The sequence below is a fragment of the Pelodiscus sinensis genome, chromosome 10, assembly GCF_052426305.1.
Source record: "Pelodiscus sinensis isolate ZL-2025 chromosome 10, ASM5242630v1, whole genome shotgun sequence".
NCBI lineage: Eukaryota > Metazoa > Chordata > Testudines > Trionychidae > Pelodiscus > Pelodiscus sinensis.
Genome location: NC_143061.1, coordinates 26830012 through 26849748, shown reverse-complemented (window position 1 = coordinate 26849748; position 19737 = coordinate 26830012). Strand labels below are relative to the sequence as shown.

The 19737-nt window shown below is 42.9% G+C and overlaps 1 protein-coding gene across 2 annotated transcripts in view; it reads left to right on the top strand.

Moving 5' to 3' along the window:
- The window catches only part of MME (membrane metalloendopeptidase), an 87265-nt gene extending 72258 nt beyond the window's left edge, over positions 1-15007 (top strand). For both annotated transcript variants that reach the window (XM_006123482.5, XM_006123483.5), the window contains exons 21-23: positions 1639-1734; positions 2099-2175; positions 13551-15007. In XM_006123482.5, coding sequence (XP_006123544.1) covers positions 1639-1734; positions 2099-2175; positions 13551-13650 — 273 coding nt within the window. In that variant the 3' untranslated portion in view covers positions 13651-15007. The remainder of the gene's footprint in view (positions 1-1638; positions 1735-2098; positions 2176-13550) is intronic.
- The last annotated feature ends 4730 nt before the right edge of the window (positions 15008-19737 follow it).

Sequence of the window (19737 nt, the reverse complement as noted above, 5' to 3'; positions counted from 1 at the left end):
AGCAGGGCTTAAATTCATCTAGAGCTCTGGCAAATACTTTCAACCCTCCTGGAGTTTTTATAGCACATTTGGGGGGAGTGGAGGGTCTGGGAAAATTCTACGGCTGTGTCTACACTGGCATGAATTTCCGGAACTGCTTAAAACGGAATACTATTCCGTTTTCAGTTTTTCCAGAAAAGGAGCGTCTACATTGGCAGGCTGCTTTTCCAGAAAAGCCCTTTTTCCGGAAAAGCGTCTGTGGCCAATGTAGATGAGCTTTTCCGGAAAAGAGCCCCGATCGCCATTTTCGCGATTGGGGCTTTTTTCCGGAAAAGACTACTGGGCTGTCTACACTGGCCCTTTTCTGGAACAGTGTTCCGGAATAAGGACTTATGCCCGAGCGGGAGCAGAATAGTTTTTCCAGAATAGCGGCTGATTTTGTACAGTAGAGCGTCGTTGCTTTTCCGGAAATTCAAGGGCCAGTGTAGACAGCTCGCAGCTTATTCCAGAAAAGTGGCTGATTTTCCAGAATAAGTGGCCCAGTGTAGACACAGCCCCCATGAATTTAAGCCCTGGATAAAAGGGAATCTCCCAGAAGTCCCCTGCCATGGTAAAAGCCATAGCAGGAAACAATCTAGCCCTAATTAGTGATGCTGAGAAAAGAAATGCACTGAGAGTACATGAGAGTTAAATAGGATCTGATCAAATATTCACTAATGTAAAGTTTGCTGAAACGGGGAGGTCGTCTTGCATTTTTTACTATAATTATTGTCACGCAAGCCCAATTCTTCTCCTGTGCATTATCGTTCCTTCCTATAAAAGGGCGCATGACCTCTGAATGCCGAGGGCATGACACGCTACCAACTCTTACACTTTTCCTACTAAGACAGTGATATCACTGTGCTTTATTTTCTGTCAGTCAGTTGAATTCCTTAGGTCTCTTTTTCATTTTACTTATCCCAGGATAAATGCAGAGTAAGTAACATTCTGAACTCCGTGGAGCTCCTATAAAACCGAGGGTATGTCTACACTACAGAGTTTTGTCAGAAAAATGGCCATTTTTCCAAAAAACCTTCACTTACATCCTCATTGCAATTGCGCTCTTCCAAAAGTAAATCGAAAGAACAGAGGGATTTTTCCAGCAATGGTAATCCTCTTTCCAAAATAAAGAGCTCTTTTGGAAAAAGGCATGTGTGGAAGGGGAAGAGAGAGTTCTTTCGAAAGAAGAGGAAAGAGGAAAAAGCACAGGTGCGCTGGTGGCCATTCCATCCATAGTAATCACAGCTTAAATGTGAGATAGCATCCATTCGGTGTGGACGCTATCTTTGAAAAATACAGATTGCTTTTTTGATGCACTTTTGTGTGTGGATGCTCTCTTTCGGAAGAAGGTTTTTCGGAAGATCTCTACCACATAAAGGTTCTTTTGAAAGAAGTCTGCAGTCTAGACATAACCTGAAGTGAGAGGAGAATCAAGCGCTGGGTCAAATTGGCCTTGGCATTTCTTTCCTATGCTGGCATGGGCCCCTCTTTTTTCTGCAGAGAGCATGCCTAAAGGAGTCTTGCTGTAGAATGTGTAGAGTCCATGTTCCTTCTCATTATTGTTCCATCTTGATATGACAAATAGGAAACAATAACATTTCTGCTCTGTTCATTTTTCAGGCCTATGAAAACTTTGTTAAAAAAAATGGAAAAGAAAAACTGCTTCCTGGGATTGACATGAACCATAAGCAACTGTTCTTCCTGAACTTTGCACAGGTATTGTAGCCTTCTTGAGTGATGGGTCTGAAAATCGTTTTGAGTTACAATTTCACTGTAAGCTGGAACTGCAGTCTGACTTTCCTCATTCTAACTAGAGTTGACGGGATTGCTAAACTGAGAAGTGTCCATGGCAAAGCAGACAGGATGTTAATCCTAGCTATGCACATGACTTCATCCAGGCCTATGAATGCCTATGAAACTGCACAACAATATGTGGGGTTTTATAAAATCTGCATCATTTCACTGAGATTGAATTTGAAATGTTGTCTCCCAGCATTCAATGTTTCATAACAAAACTAACTCAGCACTTCTCCTGAAAAATCTTATTCACGACAAATCGCTGTTTCTGATACGTTTCTAGATATGGTGTGGAATGTACCGTCCAGAATATGCTGTCAACTCCATTAAAACTGATGTGCACAGTCCAGGCAAATTCAGGTCAGTGTTGCTAATCTGTATCCTCAGCTGTAAAATGGCTTCTCATTATAGATATCCAAGCACTCTACCAAGAAGGAGAAGTATCATTGTCTTCATTTTATAACTCCATGCCTCTGACAAAGTGGTTTTTACCCATGAAAACTTATGTCCAAATAAATCTGTTAGGGTACATCTACACTTGCTCCCTATTTCGAGCTAGGGATGCAAATATAGGCGACCGAAATTGCTAATGAAACGGGGATTTAAATATCCTGCACTTCATTAGCATGATCTCACCGGTGCGTTACTCTGCTCAGCAGCTGATTTGAACCAGGAAGTCTGCGCTGGGACGCATTAGTTCGAATCAGCCGTTGAGCGGAATAATGCGCTGGCGAGATCATGCTAACGAAGCACGGGATATTTAAATTCCCACTTCATTAACAATTTCGGTCACCTACATTTGCATCCCTAGCTCAAAATAGGGAGCAAGTGTAGACGTACCCTTCGTCTTTAAAGTGCCACAAGACTCCTTGTTCATTTTATGGATGTGACACAAGGAACTGACATGACTATCTCAAGGTCAGATAGCAGGTCAATGGCAGAGCTGGAAATAGATTTCAAACTCCCAGACCTGCGTCCTTTAACGTTTCCTCCTATGATCATGTTCATCTACATTAGAGCTCACCTCTGCTAAGGCTTTCCCCAAGATGGCCATCAGACAGACAGGGAAATGACTGAAGGAGCTGTGTGGCAGGCCTGAAGGTGATGGGTGAAATCCTGGTTCTGCTGAAGTCAATGAAAACTCCCACTGACTTCACTGGAGCAAGGATTTCACTTTGCATGTCTCTCTTTGCGGCTCTAAGAGCAGAGGGCTCAGCCAGGGAAAGATGAAGAAATCAAATGATCTCCTCACAAACAGGGATAATGGAAGGGAGATGAAGGGCCTCTTTCTATGCTGGGAGCTTGTTTCATGAAGACACATCAGATCAGAGCTCAGGGGTGTTTTTGATTTTGTTTTGTAATTCTCTGGATTGGGTCTCAGTGAAGAAAGAGGCCCAATCCAGGCAGTTCTCTAGCACTGCATTGTTAGTATCCCTAGAAGTATGTTATTATTATTTAACTGCTCTGTGGCAATGAGTAAGGGTCACCAACAAGAAAGGGACAACGTTGTACTGGGCACTGTACAGCCATGAGAGACAAGGACACCGTTCCCCACCTATCCTTTGTAAGAGGGAAGACAAAAAAAGGCTGGTAACAGAGATTCCCCACCCCCTGAGCACCAACAGTCTGACACATTGCGGTTTACTTTGCCCTTCATCGGGGATCTGAGTCATGCCTAGTGGTGGGAGTCCAAATGCCATAGCCAAGGGGCGAGATAAAGTGGGAGCCAGGAACCAGAGCCAAGGGTCAATACTGCATTACCAGGAGTCAGGGAAGGCAGCAGCTGGTCTGGTGCAGAGGCAAGAGCAAGGCAGGGACTAGGGAAGGAAAGTCTCATTTAATTGGTTAACCAGTTAAATGTTAATTTTAACCAGTTAACCAATTAAACAGGGGCAGGTGGGATGGAATGGCCCCCCTGCTGCAGGCCAGATCACCCCTGCCTGCATCACATCCCATGCCTGCTGCGGACAAGAGCTGCTCTGTCTGGGCTGGAGCAAACCATCCCCAGCTGTCCCCACAAATCTGGAGCAGCCCCCTCTCCATAATGGGCGGGAGGCTGCACCAGCCCCTTCCAGTTAACCATTGACATCCCTAGCAGGGACAGGCGTGGAGCAAGGCTGGCTGCAGGGCAGGGTCTAGACTGGAGCAGTGGAGGAGCGGGGCTTGGAGAGAGATAAGCACAGGCAAGCAGAGTCACTGTGGACATGAGCACTGAGAAGCTACCAACCAGCTGCTGCTGAGATTAGGAGCCAGCCTACAGATTTCCCCAGCGAATCCAGGAGGGAAGTTCATCAAGCAGCTAGCTCTCTCATAAGAAGTACTGAGCAGGTACAGCTGCAGGGTCTTACTTCTGACAATTCTGGAAAAGCTGACTCCATGGGTGTGTCTAGACTGGCAAGATTTTGCGCAAAAGCAGTTGCTTTTGCACAAAAACTTTCCAACTGTCTACACTGGCCGCTTGAATTTGCGGAAGAGCACTGACGTTCTAATGTAAGAATTCAGTGCTTCTTGCGTAAATACTTTGACGCTCCCACCTCAGGGATAAGCCCTCTTGCGCAAGAATACTTGCGCAAGAGGGCCAGTGTAGACAGGCACCTTAATTTTTTGCTCAAGAAAGCCCGATGACTAAAATGGCCATCAGAGCTTTCTTGCGCAAAAGCGCGTTTATATTGGGCACGGATGCTTTTGCGCAAAAGCATCCATGTCAATCTAGATGCTCTTTTGTGGAAATACTTTTAACGGAAAAACTTTTCCGTTAAAAGTATTTCCGCAAAATCATGCAAGTCTAGGCGCAGCCCATGTGTGTGAGGGGATGTCAAGAAAGAAGGCCTTGCAGCTACATTTGCTCGGCTCTCCTGGCAGCTAAGAGTTAGCTAGGCTGCCTGACTTCCTCTTCCCTGCAAGGGCTGTTCCCAGGCAGGTCAGACTCACCTCCAGGATCTCCCCTAGCTGCAGGAAACACCACAGCTGTAGCTGTTTCCTCTCCACACAAAGAGGTGGCTGCTCCAGATGTCAGCCCTCCTCCCCCGTATGGAAAGGTTGCAGCTCCAGCTGTCAGGTGGGAGAAACATGGTAACCCAAGCCCTCAAATCCCTCAATCCTCACTTCTGGCTACCCAGCTCTGGCAGAGCAGAAGTGAGGGTGGCAGTTCCATGACTCCTCCACAATAATCTTGTGACCTTCCCACCATGATCACTGGGCCAGGACCCCTAGGATTATACCACCCTGACATTTCAGATGGAAATACCTGGAACATGGAATTGACTAATTTTTAAGACCCCCCTGGGCCATGAAATTGACCAAAATGGATCTTGAATTTGATAGGGCCCTGCTTATGGGGTGTAGGTGCCCAGAAGGTCTGGGTTGATTAGGTCCCTAAACTTAACCTAAACCAGAACAACAATCCATCTGAGCAACATAAAAACATTGTTCTTATAAATCCAATTGGCTACATTTTGTAAGAGCAACAGATGCCACAATATCTATGCTAGCCACAAATCATTATGTGAACCCTACCACACTTACACTCCCACTGATCACATTATCTACTGATACAGTTCAGGACAACACTTCCAAAGAGATTTCTTTCAGAACCCACTCTCTTTACCAGAGAATTTTTGCTTATCCCACATACTCAAATATTTGGTGAAAGCAGTGACTGTTCCTGTGATTGTCATTAAACTGGCATTTTGGTGTGGGTGTTTCTATGCAATCTACAGATCTCTCCCCAAGGCACTTTATTTAAAACTCCTGCAATCAGCTGAATCTGGGCACAATGCTAATGTGGGTCTACTGCAGTTCTTTTTAGCGCTGTCTCAGATTTGTATTATTAATATGTACAGTTCATTAGTTGGAAATTATTTGGCTTGTTGTCTTTATGCCATTTATATTTGGATGCACTTTGTTTTAATGCCATTCAATTTCACTACTTTTTTATATCTATATAGGTGGCTACAACAAAACATGTTGCAAACCTTTTCCCACACAACTTATCTTACATCAGAAATCTCATTGATATTACTGGGGCACTGTCAGCCGACGGTCAGGGCAGTGAGTCCCTTATGACCGGCTGAAGTTCTTTTAAATTGTGCTTGGTTCTGTTACAGCAACTGAAGGAGTCAGGTTAAAGCTTAAACAGTTACTATTTTATTGTTACAGGGTAAATTGAGCTGTTAAATGCTACTACTGTGTTACAGATAACACAGACACTACAAAGGACAGGACAGAAATTACACTAATAAGTCACTTACAGGTACCATGAAACCCTTTGGTTCTCTGAGCTCTTATTAAATGCATGCAAAATAGACACATAGCAGGTATATATTCTCACCCCTGCGTTCCAGACTTGGTGTGGCCAGCGTCTTTCTCTCAATCCCTCGGGAAGAAGTAGGGCGAGGTTGGGCGTCCCACAGACCTCGGGAGACAATCAATACCTGCCAGCAGGTATAGATGATTGGAGCTCAAATAGGGTGGGCTGCTGAACCTCTTTTATACCCCTTGGGTCATGTAGGCTTCTTCCTGGGCTCAAGTGGCCAATTAGGAAAAATGGCTTTGAATGCCAAGTTTCCCACGAAGGGTGCAAAGCATAATTCACACCTGGGAAAATGCAGACAATGGGCACCTCTGGTATGTGATGGGCGAAGATTCCTCTCTGGGACAGTGCAGGCGTGTCAATTACTGGTACTAGCCATCAGGGCGACGGGAGGCCCCGGGTCGTCAGCTAGCCCATTTACTGTCTGGTTTCTGTTTATGGTAGAGTCAGGGACAGGCAGCAAACCTGTGTTCCCAGGGCATCAAAGGCTGACTGCCTTTCTCTTGCTCTCTGGGGGGGGGGGGGGAACAAGATGGGGTTCGTGGAAAAACAAGATGGGGTTTTGTGTCTGGCTACATTCCACCCCCTTGACACGCCTCACTATGTCCCAGAACGCAAGATGGCGGTGATGCCAGCACCCTTTGCCCTCCTTGGAGGAAGCTAAAATCGCCCTATCAGCAGGGTCTGATCAGATAATTTGGATCAAGGGATTGATTAGGATCACTTCCCAACGCCATATACCAGATTTGTGCAAAGGAGGTAGCAGTGTACACAAAATACCTAACAATACATAGAAACATGCAGCAAGCAATTACAACAAGTAAAATGGTTAATATAGTATTTACAATAGAGTGAAGGAAGGGAGTTAACGAAAGTCCTAGGTGTTGGGCTAGACAATCTAGCCATGAGGCTTTACATTTTTAGTTACAGCATGTCTTATCCCATACCGTTTGTTGCCACTTCCCTTGCCTCCCCCCTTGACCTCCCCCCAGAGTTATTTGGAGGATTGTGGTAGTCACTGTCATGGAACCATACCGGTCCCCATCGGAAGATGTCACTTTGTTTCACCAGTCATTTGGGCTGAGAGGGACAAACTCGATTCCCAGTCCAGTAGAGGAGTCAAGTAAGGTGTTCCGGTACAGCAGTAGCAGTTGGGATGAGGAAGAAGACCATGGCGAGTTGGAGTACCATGTCTTATTTCAATAGTCTGTAACTAACAACAGTGGTTGCAAGCGCTACAACAGCAAGCGGTATATATATATATATACAAAAAGTTCATGGTGGTTTCCCGGATCCACACCAGCATTGGGAGGGATCCATCCCACTGGAGCACTGTTCAGGGCTATTGCCTCAGTTTCCTGTAAGAAAACATAAGGTTTGCTGGTCTTGGATACAATCCAAGCCTCAGTGATGGTTATTGGTGTTAGCCCAGCATCTGCAGTTGTCCAGACTCCTTTTCCCTTATAGGAGTGCAGTACATGGGTTTGTGTCCCCAAATTGGGGTGTTGGGACAAGGGCTATTAAGTGGTTTAGTCCCATGACTGTAAACAACCCTGTTGCCACTGGGGTTGAGTAAGCAAAAACCAATTCCTGAAACAATTTCCATTCCAGTTAAAACATACTTCCACCCTTGCTTACTGGTGGGTAGTGTACCAATATAATTTACTTGCCAGGTTGCCCATAGTATTTTTCCATCTCTTAGCCTGGCAAATCATTGCCTTTCTGTTACATGTTTTCTGAGTTCAGCACATAGGGTGCAAGCTTGTACCAGATTTCTGGCTTGTTTGTGGGTGATAGGCCACCCCCTGGCATGTGCCTGCCACACCAGCTTATCGCTCTCTGTGTGTCCCAAGGTTTCATGTAGCCAAATGTACAGGCGTTCCCAATCCACCTGGGCAGCAAAAATTTGTACTGCTGCATCTGCTAGGTTATTTAGCTATGCAGTCAGGGTGTTATTCTTTTGGACACATGACTTATGCTTAAGGCATTTTGGGTTGCATACTGGTATATCCATTTCCAATATTCCAATCTCCAAACAGGCTTTCCTATTTCCCAGTTATTATTCTTCCAATTAGTTATCCACTGGATGGCTCCAGCCCATACAGCATAGGAGTTAGTGTAGATGGTACTGGCCCCTGCCTCACAAGCTAATTGATTGCTGCCAGCTCTGCAAGCTGAGCTGTTTCTTCTATGTTTGTGGTCAGGGGTGCAGTGGATGTGTCTGCTGAAACAGCAACAGCCTTCCCTGTCCACTTTCCTTTGAAATAGCCAGGCAGCCTGTATTTACATATAATGTTGAATTTAAAAGCAAGCCAAAAGTGTTATCAACTCAGCCTTGAAAAGAGACAGTGAAGTTTCAAAGCTTGAATTTCTAAACTAATAATTTGGTTTCTAGAAAGTTAAATGTCCTTACAAGTTGAATGCCCAACAGAAGCACTAACCAATTTGTGCCTTGTCTATTTGCAATTTTAAGCAAGAGGACATTATCCAAAACAAAATAAAACTAGTTAATTTGAAATCCACAAAATAGAGTTACAATATATAGAGCTCATTCCTTATGCAGTTAACCAATTAAGTTTCAGTAGAATTCTTAATTTTCCTTTGCAGATTTAACAAAGGTGTCCATAGACAAAATGTTTACATTTGATTGTTTCTTTGCATAGATCGTTTGCACAGTGCTTAAGGAAGAGGCTGCAAAGAAACAAGGTGTCATTTTAAAACAAGATTTCCCTTCACATATTACAACCACCACTTAATTCCTTTCACACTCCCATGGAGTCCACCTTTTATCTTCACATTCCCTCAAATCACTTGCTTTGTTCTTTCAAAGAAAATGTTTCTTATTCCTAGTAACTTTCTAATGTTTGCTTTACTTTCCTTATTTCTTTAACTATGCCCATAGGGCTCCAAACTTTTGCCTTCCCCTTTTTACATGCTTTTTCCTTCTTATGGTCCATCCTAATTCCTGCTAAATGACTTTTTCCAATGACACAGGTTTGTCTACTATTAATTTGGTAAGGAGGGTGAGCTTGTTTACTAAGCCTTATACCTCCTGGTCCTTTTCTTAAACATATTCCTGAGGGAAGGAAAAAAAAAAATCTGAGAGTTGCTTTAACTCTCAGCACCCATCCTTAAGGGAATCTAGCTCTGTCTGGGTACTGAGGGACATGCATTTCTACCTCTCCACTTCTGCAGCAGAGGCTTTTACATTTTTCCAGTTTTATGTTTGCATTCTTATTTAGTCAGTTTGGAAGAACACCTCATTACAGGTTTTCCATAGAAGACAAAAGCTGCAGCTGTTTCCCTCTCCTTTGAAGTTGAGGGTTTACATATACACAAGCAGTTAGCCAATTTGTCTTCTAGGTCTGAAATTGTATGGATAGCAATTAACACTTGATCAGACCAAGGGCTATGCCCAAACCTTTGCAAGATTTTGTTTAAAAGGGGTAACATCTTTTACAAATGCCAATTTCTCAGTCTTCTCTCTGCCTTCTTAAAAGACTGCTTACATTTAAACTTTTCCTAGTATACCCAACCTCCTATTTCTTTCTTTCTTTCTGGAGGGCTACAATTTGAACTTTCTGATATTAGGTAGTTTGCTAATCAAACTTAGCTATTACCTGCAAAGCTTCTTTGTGCTGCCAGCTAGGGTATTTACACCACAAAGGAAATCACAACCTGTTGTGGCTCCTGGAGCGCTCACAGCATTTTAGTCTGTTTGCAGTTTTTACTCATTCTATAGTTTACAGGAAAATGTGCAATCTTTGTTTACAACACTACTTAGCCACATTAAACTTTGCATATAGTGTAACTCTTTCTTTATGCTTACAGTTTTCCTGTACCTTCATTAAACAACTTGGACTAAAATGGTCTTACCAAACCAATTTGTTTTAAACCTACAAACAAGATTACTGGACCTTGAAAACTTCATATTATTTACACTATATATATATATATATATATCTACACACAGATACACATACATTCTCTCTGAACCTTTCTTACACTATTTCTACATAGCTATACAACAATTACATTCCCTTTTATTCATTGGGGTAGTTCAGTTCCTATAGAACCCCCTCCCTTTAGAGTTCTTTTAGCAGTCTCTCTAATCAAATGTTCAGATTTGAGTCAAATTTGCCTGGGTTATTTACAGACATTCCTTTGGAAAAAGGGCCCATTTTTCCTTCAGAATGACTGTAAAGAAACCACAGTTTTCTATCTACACCATTTTAGCATTTGCACAACTGCTCAATTCTCTCCATTCTCTTCAGAGTTTAAATTCTCTGTTTCTCTTTTCTTAAAACACTTTCTTATCTCTAAAATAAAAACTGGCCTTGTTTCAGATATTACTCTTGTAAGTATGCTTAAGGATTTAGATTTCCAGTACTTACAGCCTTTTTCTCAGTTCTCCACAAGGCTTTCAATCTTATCTGTTACCTGCCTGCTTGTCTGGGCCTGATCCTGTTTTTTTCATTTCTAAATGGAAAGTGGCTCCTTTCCACAGACTCAGGCTTTGTCCCATTTTTTTAGCTTGCAGGCAGTTCTATACTTACAGAACTGCACCCACAAATCCTCAGGATTTCCCCAATCCTTTCCTAACATTTCTCTATCCCATTTTGGGTTGCCCCAACCTTCCTGGGCAAACCCTTTCTCTATACCACTAAAATCCATGTCTATCATGACAGCCTTCATGTTGCTGTATGTGAACCAGTAGCACAATCCTGCCGACTACGCCAATTCTGTCAGCCGACGGTCAGGGCAGTGAGTCCCTTATGACCGGCTGAAGTTCTTTTAAATTGTGCTTGGTTCTGTTACAGCAACTGAAGGAGTCAGGTTAAAGCTTAAACAGTTACTATTTTATTGTTACAGGGTAAATTGAGCTGTTAAATGCTACTACTGTGTTACAGATAACACAGACACTACAAAGGACAGGACAGAAATTACACTAATAAGTCACTTACAGGTACCATGAAACCCTTTGGTTCTCTGAGCTCTTATTAAATGCATGCAAAATAGACACATAGCAGGTATATATTCTCACCCCTGCGTTCCAGACTTGGTGTGGCCAGCGTCTTTCTCTCAATCCCTCGGGAAGAAGTAGGGCGAGGTTGGGCGTCCCACAGACCTCGGGAGACAATCAATACCTGCCAGCAGGTATAGATGATTGGAGCTCAAATAGGGTGGGCTGCTGAACCTCTTTTATACCCCTTGGGTCATGTAGGCTTCTTCCTGGGCTCAAGTGGCCAATTAGGAAAAATGGCTTTGAATGCCAAGTTTCCCACGAAGGGTGCAAAGCATAATTCACACCTGGGAAAATGCAGACAATGGGCACCTCTGGTATGTGATGGGCGAAGATTCCTCTCTGGGACAGTGCAGGCGTGTCAATTACTGGTACTAGCCATCAGGGCGACGGGAGGCCCCGGGTCGTCAGCTAGCCCATTTACTGTCTGGTTTCTGTTTATGGTAGAGTCAGGGACAGGCAGCAAACCTGTGTTCCCAGGGCATCAAAGGCTGACTGCCTTTCTCTTGCTCTCTGGGGGGGGGGGGGGAACAAGATGGGGTTCGTGGAAAAACAAGATGGGGTTTTGTGTCTGGCTACAGGCACCTTGCCTAAATAATGGTTTGCATGATCAGGCCCAGCATAAAGCTCTACAATATAAAGCATTTTTGTACATATTAGAACCATATCTAGAAGTAAAACATATTTAACTAAACATATAAAAGTACAAGCACACAAATGGCTTTGTATCAAAAAATCCATAAAGACTCAAAATGTATAGGTTTTTTTTATGCCTATTGCATTTGCTGAAGCTGATTTATTTCTTTGTCAAGGAGGGATGGAGAGTACTTTTTATTGCTTTGTTATTTGCATTATACATTTTAATTAGGAGCATTGGATGGGCACGACTGAAGCTTGTATACTCCTGAAGTTGTTGATTAGATTACATTTAATACAATTTCAATAAATGTAGCAATAGAATACAATACCTAACTACAAAGAAATATATGTGAAAGGAAGCCTTAGATTTAGTGGTCACTAAAGAAGGAAAAAGAAAGGAAGTAGTTTTTCAGATAATTTGCATTTGATTCTTAGTCCATTTTAAAACAAATCAGTCATAGTAACAGACACAAGTCAAATCTTGCTTATGTGACTCACCTCAGTGGTACTAACAATGTAACTAAAGCTACCAGGATTTGCTCTCCACTGCCAATAAATCAAAAATAATGACAGCTGTAAGACAGATTTTATTACACACAGAATATTTTTGGCTATGGTTTTGGCAAAATCCCATTTCAGTGGCTCCAGCCCTAGGATTGCTCAAGGTTTTGCTGGATCATTTACTAGAAAGCCATCTTTATTTTCTTTTCTCTCTTCTATGCTGCTGATGGCTTCTGACAATACTTACCAAATATTCCCCTTCTGATTTTACACGGACGTCGCTGGACCAGAGAGCCCCAGCCACAGAGGTTGCCAGAGCCTGGGAACTCAGCCAGGCAGGCAGTCTGGAGAGCCAGTGTCCAGCCAGTGGGTGGCAGCTGGAGCAGGGCCAGGCAGGGAGACCCACTAGCTGAGAATGTAGCTCTGCCAGCCTGGGACATAGAGCCCCTATTGGCTGGATGCGTGGATCCACTGCTGGCCGGGGGCAGGGAAGCCCCTGCAGTCAGGGGTGTGGAGATGCTGCTTGCCTGGAACAGGGAAACCCCTTCAGCTGGGGACATGGAGGCCATGCTGGTTGGGAGTTCAGAGCCACTGTCACCCGGGGGCAGGGAGACCTTGTGGCCAGAGGAGCAAAGCTGCTGCCGACCAAGGGCAAGGAGCCCCACCAGGCAGGGGATGGAAGCCCTAGAGCAGAGCGGCAGCTGGGAGTGGAGCTCCGCCAACAGCTGGGGGCAGCACCCTGGCAAAGCCGGAGGCTTGACCTCTCCTTGTCCCACCAACTCTTTCCTTTGGGACCACTCAGGTCCTAAGGATGCTGGACTAGTGAGGCCCAACCTGTACTAACTAAAAACTTCTTCAATATTCCTCCAATATTTAGGTACTTCGCTACTTTTTAGGTACTTAGCTATTTTTTACACAGGGCTTAAAGCACAAGCGAAGCTGTCTGAAAAATTCTCACCAAAACTAAGGAAAGGCCATATCTCTGCTCCTATGACGTTAATGAGAGTTTGACTCCAATATAGACATTAATGAAAATGGTATCAGGCCTGTGTTTCTAGGGGTCATCTTTTTTATGTAATAGGAAACGTGTAAAAACGTAGTTGGGCTGCTACAATTTTAAAGGAAAAAGAGGGATAAACTGAAAAAGCTTGAAATGATGGATGTTTCTTGCAAGACTTTGAGGTGCAAAAAATAACATGATTTTCATTTGGGTCTTCAAAGGAATCAGTGGTGCCAACTTATTTTGTTTTTATTTTAAAGGGTCATAGGATCATTGCAGAACTCTGCAGAATTTACCGAGGCCTTTTCATGCACCACGACAGAGTACATGGACCCTGTAAAAAAATGCCGTGTTTGGTGACAGCACTATAAACCATGCAGCCCAAGGACAAACTTCCCAGGCAAACAGAAATTTGGAACTTACTGGGATGACTGGAGGAAGGAAATGTGCTACCAAAGTCATTTGATAGCGGACCAAAAAAAAACAATATGTGAGATTAGAGATTCAAAACAATTGAGACTTCAAATTAAGGTTTATAACAAAGCAGCAAATATATTATATAAACTGCTTTTTATGACTGAACTTTGCAAAATATAAAATCACTTAATTGAGTACCTACTGCTTCATTCTCAAACAACATTGTTATTATAGTTTAATTCTGTTTCCCATTTATTCTATGACAGATTTCTTTATTCTCACTGGGGAACGCTTAATCACTTACTCCTTTGAGAATGTATACTGATATTTCTGATCAGATGGAGGAAGACGATATTAAGCAGCACATTATCTTGGACATCAAAGTATAGTGATACAACAGTTCATATCAAAAGTGTCAGACTCTGTACCTTCTTCTGTCTCGATAAATGTGTTCTACCAAATGTTTTTTTTCATTTTTACTTGAAATGATTTATATGAGAAAAATCCAAAGACCTGTTATAATTCACTTAAATAATTTCTCTGTAATTATTCCAATGCTTAAAGGCTGAAGTCACTATTTACTTGGTTTTATTTACCACTTTTCAGCCAAAATGAAAATGTAACTAAGTTATTAAGTTTTGAGTTTATAATCAATAATGTTGTGATCAAAGACCCCTTCCGTGTTTTCTAAGAGTTTTCTTGCTTTCTCTAAATTTGGTCTTTTTTAAAGATTTGTAGTAATATATGAATCAGTTTTTATATTTAATTCTGAGCTATACTTATGACTTGAACTTAGTATTATATATATTTTAACAGTGACTGCATATAATTGAGAAATGTGGGTTACACATAATATGATATAATATGACAAAGTCTATACAACAGATCTCTAAAGGGAAGCACAATAAAACAACTTTTGAAATTCACGATTTCAATTTTTGGGGCCTGATCTAGTAAATACTTTGGCATATGACTTTGTTGATATCAGTCAGCCATTTGAAGTCAATGAAACTGGTTATGTCATTAGAATTATGCAAGTGTTTGCAAGATTGGACCCTTAATCGGTATTGGCAAAAGGCTTTAAACACACTATGATATATATGAAATGTCCTCAAGCAGTTTGCCAAGGAACTTACTGCTTCTTGTACTGAAGCCAGTTAAGACTTCCAAAATAAACACCAGATACCTCCAATGACTGCTATAAAGGGTATACTGTATTTTTAAAACTATGTTCCTTTTAGCTTTCTGAGTTTGTCATTTGAGGAAAACCTTTTGATAATAAATTGAAATTATGAGCCAACTGCTCACTATTGTCTACAGTGACTGCAGTCAATGTGTGTGGGGGGAGGGTTGTTTGTTTGTTTATTTGTTGGAGATGTTCAACAACAAAGATGTGTCATCTGCAATAGAGGTATAAAATTCCAAGGTCTGCCTATAATTATTCATAACTCATTATTTGGTGATAGCTTGAAAAAATAGATAGATAATTTTGAACCCAGAGAAATTACACCACAAATGACTACACTTTGTCTCACATGTGTTCATCATACTAGGGGTATGTCTGCAATGCTATTTCTGGATACCGGAATATCCCGAAATAGCTATCCTGTGTCTTCACAACAAACCCGTTGTTTTGGGTTCACTATTCTGACATCCATGTAAACCTCATTCTACAAGGAGTAAGAAATGTTTTGGAATAGCACTTCATTTCGAAATTTGGTGTTGTGTAAACAGTGTCAAATGACGAAATACACTATTTCGAAATCACATCAAAATAAGATACTCAATTTGCATAGCTCAAATTGTGTATCTTATTTTGAGTTACAGTGCTGTGTAGATGCACCCTAGGACGGCAAAGAAAGTCCATCAAAACATAGAAACACTTGGTCCTCTGTCTGCACCCTGCCCAAGCAGTCAGGCTTAGTGCAAGAGGAAAAAACCACTCTGTAGATATACTGTTACTCAGCAGCCACTGCATCGCCACTCTCTGAACGACAACAGCAGTGATTCTGCATAATGGCAGCCCTCAGGTCATTTGCCAGCACTGACTTGCAAAAGCTAGGGACCCCCTCAATGCCAAATGCCACCATATGTAACTCATAGCAGGCCTGGCTACTCATTGTTCCAACTCACAATTGTCATCATCTGGACCTACAAAGGTGCCCTGTAAGGTAGTACAGTAAAACTCCAATAGTCCGGCATCCAATAGTCCGGCACTCCTGATAGTCTAGCATCAAAATGGCAAGAGCCTAGTGAGTGAGCTTTGGCAAAAAATGAGTCACAAGGTAACAGCGGCAGCAGCTGAACTGAGCAAAAAGGGTAAAAAAGGCTTAAAAAAACTAAAACATTACAGTATACTGTGTACAGTATGTACAATAAAAAGGGTTACGAACACTTTATATACAGTATATAATGTATACAGTATATATATAACCAGTTTATAGTACCTCCTGATAATCCGGCACCACCTAGGTCCCATAGGTTCTGGATTATCGGACGTCTACTGTATATGAAAACTGGTGACACACTTATCATTCAGATTATTGTGTGGTTTATTTAAAGGTGATAGATAAAGAATTATAAATATACGCTGGAAAAATGTTTTTAAATTTTATTTGGCACCATTTCCAAGGCACCAAGACTTTGCTCAGAAGTCCCAAGTGTTTCGACTCCCCTCTTGGAGAATTTCAATGCATAAGACAATGCAGACACCCCACCTTAGACAAAGGTATGTGGTTCTGCCTGCTTGGGTGTGTTTCCAATGCAAACTGAGCAAGGAGAGACAATACAATTACATTTACATGCAAGGTAGACAAAGACATCAGGCAAACCAGTGTGGGACATGGCTTCTTACCAATGGGAGAGGGAAGATGCAACTTTAAGAAATCTTCTTGTCTCCTTAGATGAGGTCACTGAACTTTGGAAGATAGAAGCAAAGACAGAGCTATTTTGGTATCCATTACAGGACAGATATAAATGGCCAAGGCTCATGCACATGTGAGGAAAAACAGACATATTTTTAACCAACCAGGCTGAAAGTCTTTAGAAACTGAAAATAGGTGAGAAACCTCCTTATATTCACAACACTGTAACTTCCTGAAGTTAAGCTTAGTCACTAGAAAGCATGTTTTGTTTGTAACTTTTTATATCCCTTTTATTCTTATGAGAAACCCACTTAGTCCTAAATTTTTAGTTAATGAACTTAGTTTTATCACAAACATGGGTGGTGGGCAAACACCTGTCTTGGAGAGACAGCCCCCCTCCCCGCCACCTCACCCTTTCTGCCTGAAGCCCTGCCCCTTCCAGTCCCACTAGCCCTAAGCTCCCCCACTCCACTGGTCCCTGCTTCCTGACTCCAAAGCCCAGGGTTGCCGGGCAGCATAGCATCAGTCCCTCACATCACAGAGCACAGGAAGGTCAGGCAGCACAGCCCCACACCCTAAGACTCAGCATGCCAGGTAGGTCGTACGGTCTCAGCTACCCCGGAGTGTCGGAAATCCAGCCGAGTTGTGTCACCCCAGATGCCCCCCAGAGAGCTGGGCAGGTGGCACAGCCCCATCTACTCTCTGAGGAGCAGAGAGCAGATGGGCAATATGGCCCCAGCCTGGTCAGCCCTCCCACCCATGAAACCCCCTTCCCTCCCCCGAGCCGAGGCACCAGCTCTAGCACTGAGTAGCTGAAGAGGCCTCTCTGGGTGCACCACATTCCCCAGCCTGCCTGCCCCAGCCTCTGTCAGTGAATGTAAAATTGTTGTATATGAGGATGAAATGGATGAGTTTTGTGATCTGTTGGAGGAGGATATCTGAGGGTTGTCAATTGTCTTGTAAACATGTAAAGCAAGCAACTATACCATCGCTGTGAGGGATGTTGGCATATAAGGAACCGACATTTATAGTGGCAAGATAGTATTCCAAGGAAGGTTGTTATGTTGCTGAATTTGTGGAGGAAGTTGGTTTTATCCTGGAGGAAGCTGGCCCTTAGTGCATTCATCTGTGACAATAAGCTGCAGGGCAAGAAATGTGGTAACTTCCAGTGAGATACAGAACATGAAAGTAAATGTGTGAAAAAAATGAAATGTTATAATTCCACTAGTTTGGTGTTCTGTGCTGGGTGAATGTGGCAGATCTTTCTGCTGTGGGCAAATGAAATTGGAGCTCTATATGCCTACATGGATTTTCCAAGAAATATCCATATTACTGTACGTATTCAGAGCTTGAATGATGTACCTGTGCAAGGTTGTAAGGGTAAACATTTAAAAAGCACCTAAGTGAATTAGGAACCTAACTATCATTTTCAAAAGTGGCTTAGGCACTGAGGAGCCTGTATGACATTGATTTAAGTGCCTAAGTCACTTTTGAAAATAAGAATCACCGGTGGGACGGTTTTTCCATGAGACCATGAATGGAAGACGGCGTGTAAAGGAATAAACACACGTGGGTTTCTTAACCTGGGCAGCAGCTGTCATGGAGGAAGGACTCCTGCCTGAGCCTCTGACATCCCTTTGAAAATCACTTAGGTCCCCCACCTTTCATTTGGATGTTCAATTAGGCACCAAGCTGGTGGTGTAGGCAAATAGATATTTTTGAAAATTCTGGCCTGACATTGAAAGCAGAAGTGTAATTGATGTGCATGCAGTCTTCTCACTTGCTTTTGATAAGCAAGTCTAGTAACTGAAACAACAAAATATTTAGTTTTAGAAATGGCCTCATTACTCAGCCACGAGTCAGTGATTATGAGACTGTCCATCACACAAAGGCTTAATCTTGTTCATCATTTAAAAAACATAAACATAACAGACATGCAAAGGTGAGATATTTGACATTTACCAAGCACCGAAGATCAGAACATACCTTTCATCACAGCATGCAAACTAATTAACCACAATGAGGCTTTTTCCTACTTTAAGCATGAATATGTCAGGGAAATATTTATAGCTATGCCCTGTAAAACATATAGAAAGTGTTTACCAAAGGCCTTAAAAACAACCTCAGGCCAAGAAAATGTCACTAACTCCTGCATTTATATTTTACTGCTTCTTCAATCAAACATTTAAATGCCCTGAAAGATTTCACAGCAGGAATTCAACTTGCAGGTGAGTGCTTTGGATCTCCTAAGAGCTCACTGTACAATTAGCTGCTGGATTTACAAGTTGATTAAGGCCACAATTTTGGCACAGAAATTTTTAATAGATTTCCTGGCAGAGGTGTTGGAGAAAAAAACAGTAAGTCACACAGAAGGAGGGGACAATTCGCATGCAAGCCCCCTTTCCCCTCCCCCATCCGACCACGGTCACTCACAGCTCCTCCCCTGCAGAGCTGGGCCTGGCTCCCTGCTCCAGGCTTTGCAACCTGGCTCATGTGGCATTGCAGTGCCACTCAGGTTTGGCCCATCCACCCCCTATAGATGGAAATAGAGGAGGGGACAGGTCAAACTTGAGTGACATTGCAACCAAGGTTCCCTCTAAGCTGTGTGGCAACACAGTCCCACAGCTGCTTAATGAGCCCCACCTTGCCAGGGCCTCAGGGCTGCCCCACACAGAGTTGGCTGGCTGCGGGAGGGACACTTCTCTCTCAGCCACAGTAACAGCTCCTGGCTGAGGAGAGTCCCCCACTACCAAGTGGGAGAGACTCACTGCTCTGTCCTCAGCAGGGAGCTGCTGCTGTCACTAAGGGAGAAGTGCCCCTTCCCCTGCCAGGCAGCCCCATGCTCTGGCTGGGCGGGGCTTATTAAGCAGCTGCAGGGCTGTGCTACTGCGCAGCTTAGAGGGAACACGGATTGTGTACTAGGTATTGCAACCCCGTATCCGTTTTTACAGCAACTACCTACAATTCATGGATTTTATTCAAATTCATGACTTCCATGATCACCATGACCGTACCCATGATGAGTAAACAAGGCACCCATCATGAAAACTATGTGTTACCAAAGTGTGTATTTTCCATAAAATGCACATGGCTCCTGATGCTGTAATGGTGCCAATGAAAATCTGGGGTTTCATTCTGTTGAATGATAAATGGATGTAGAATAAAA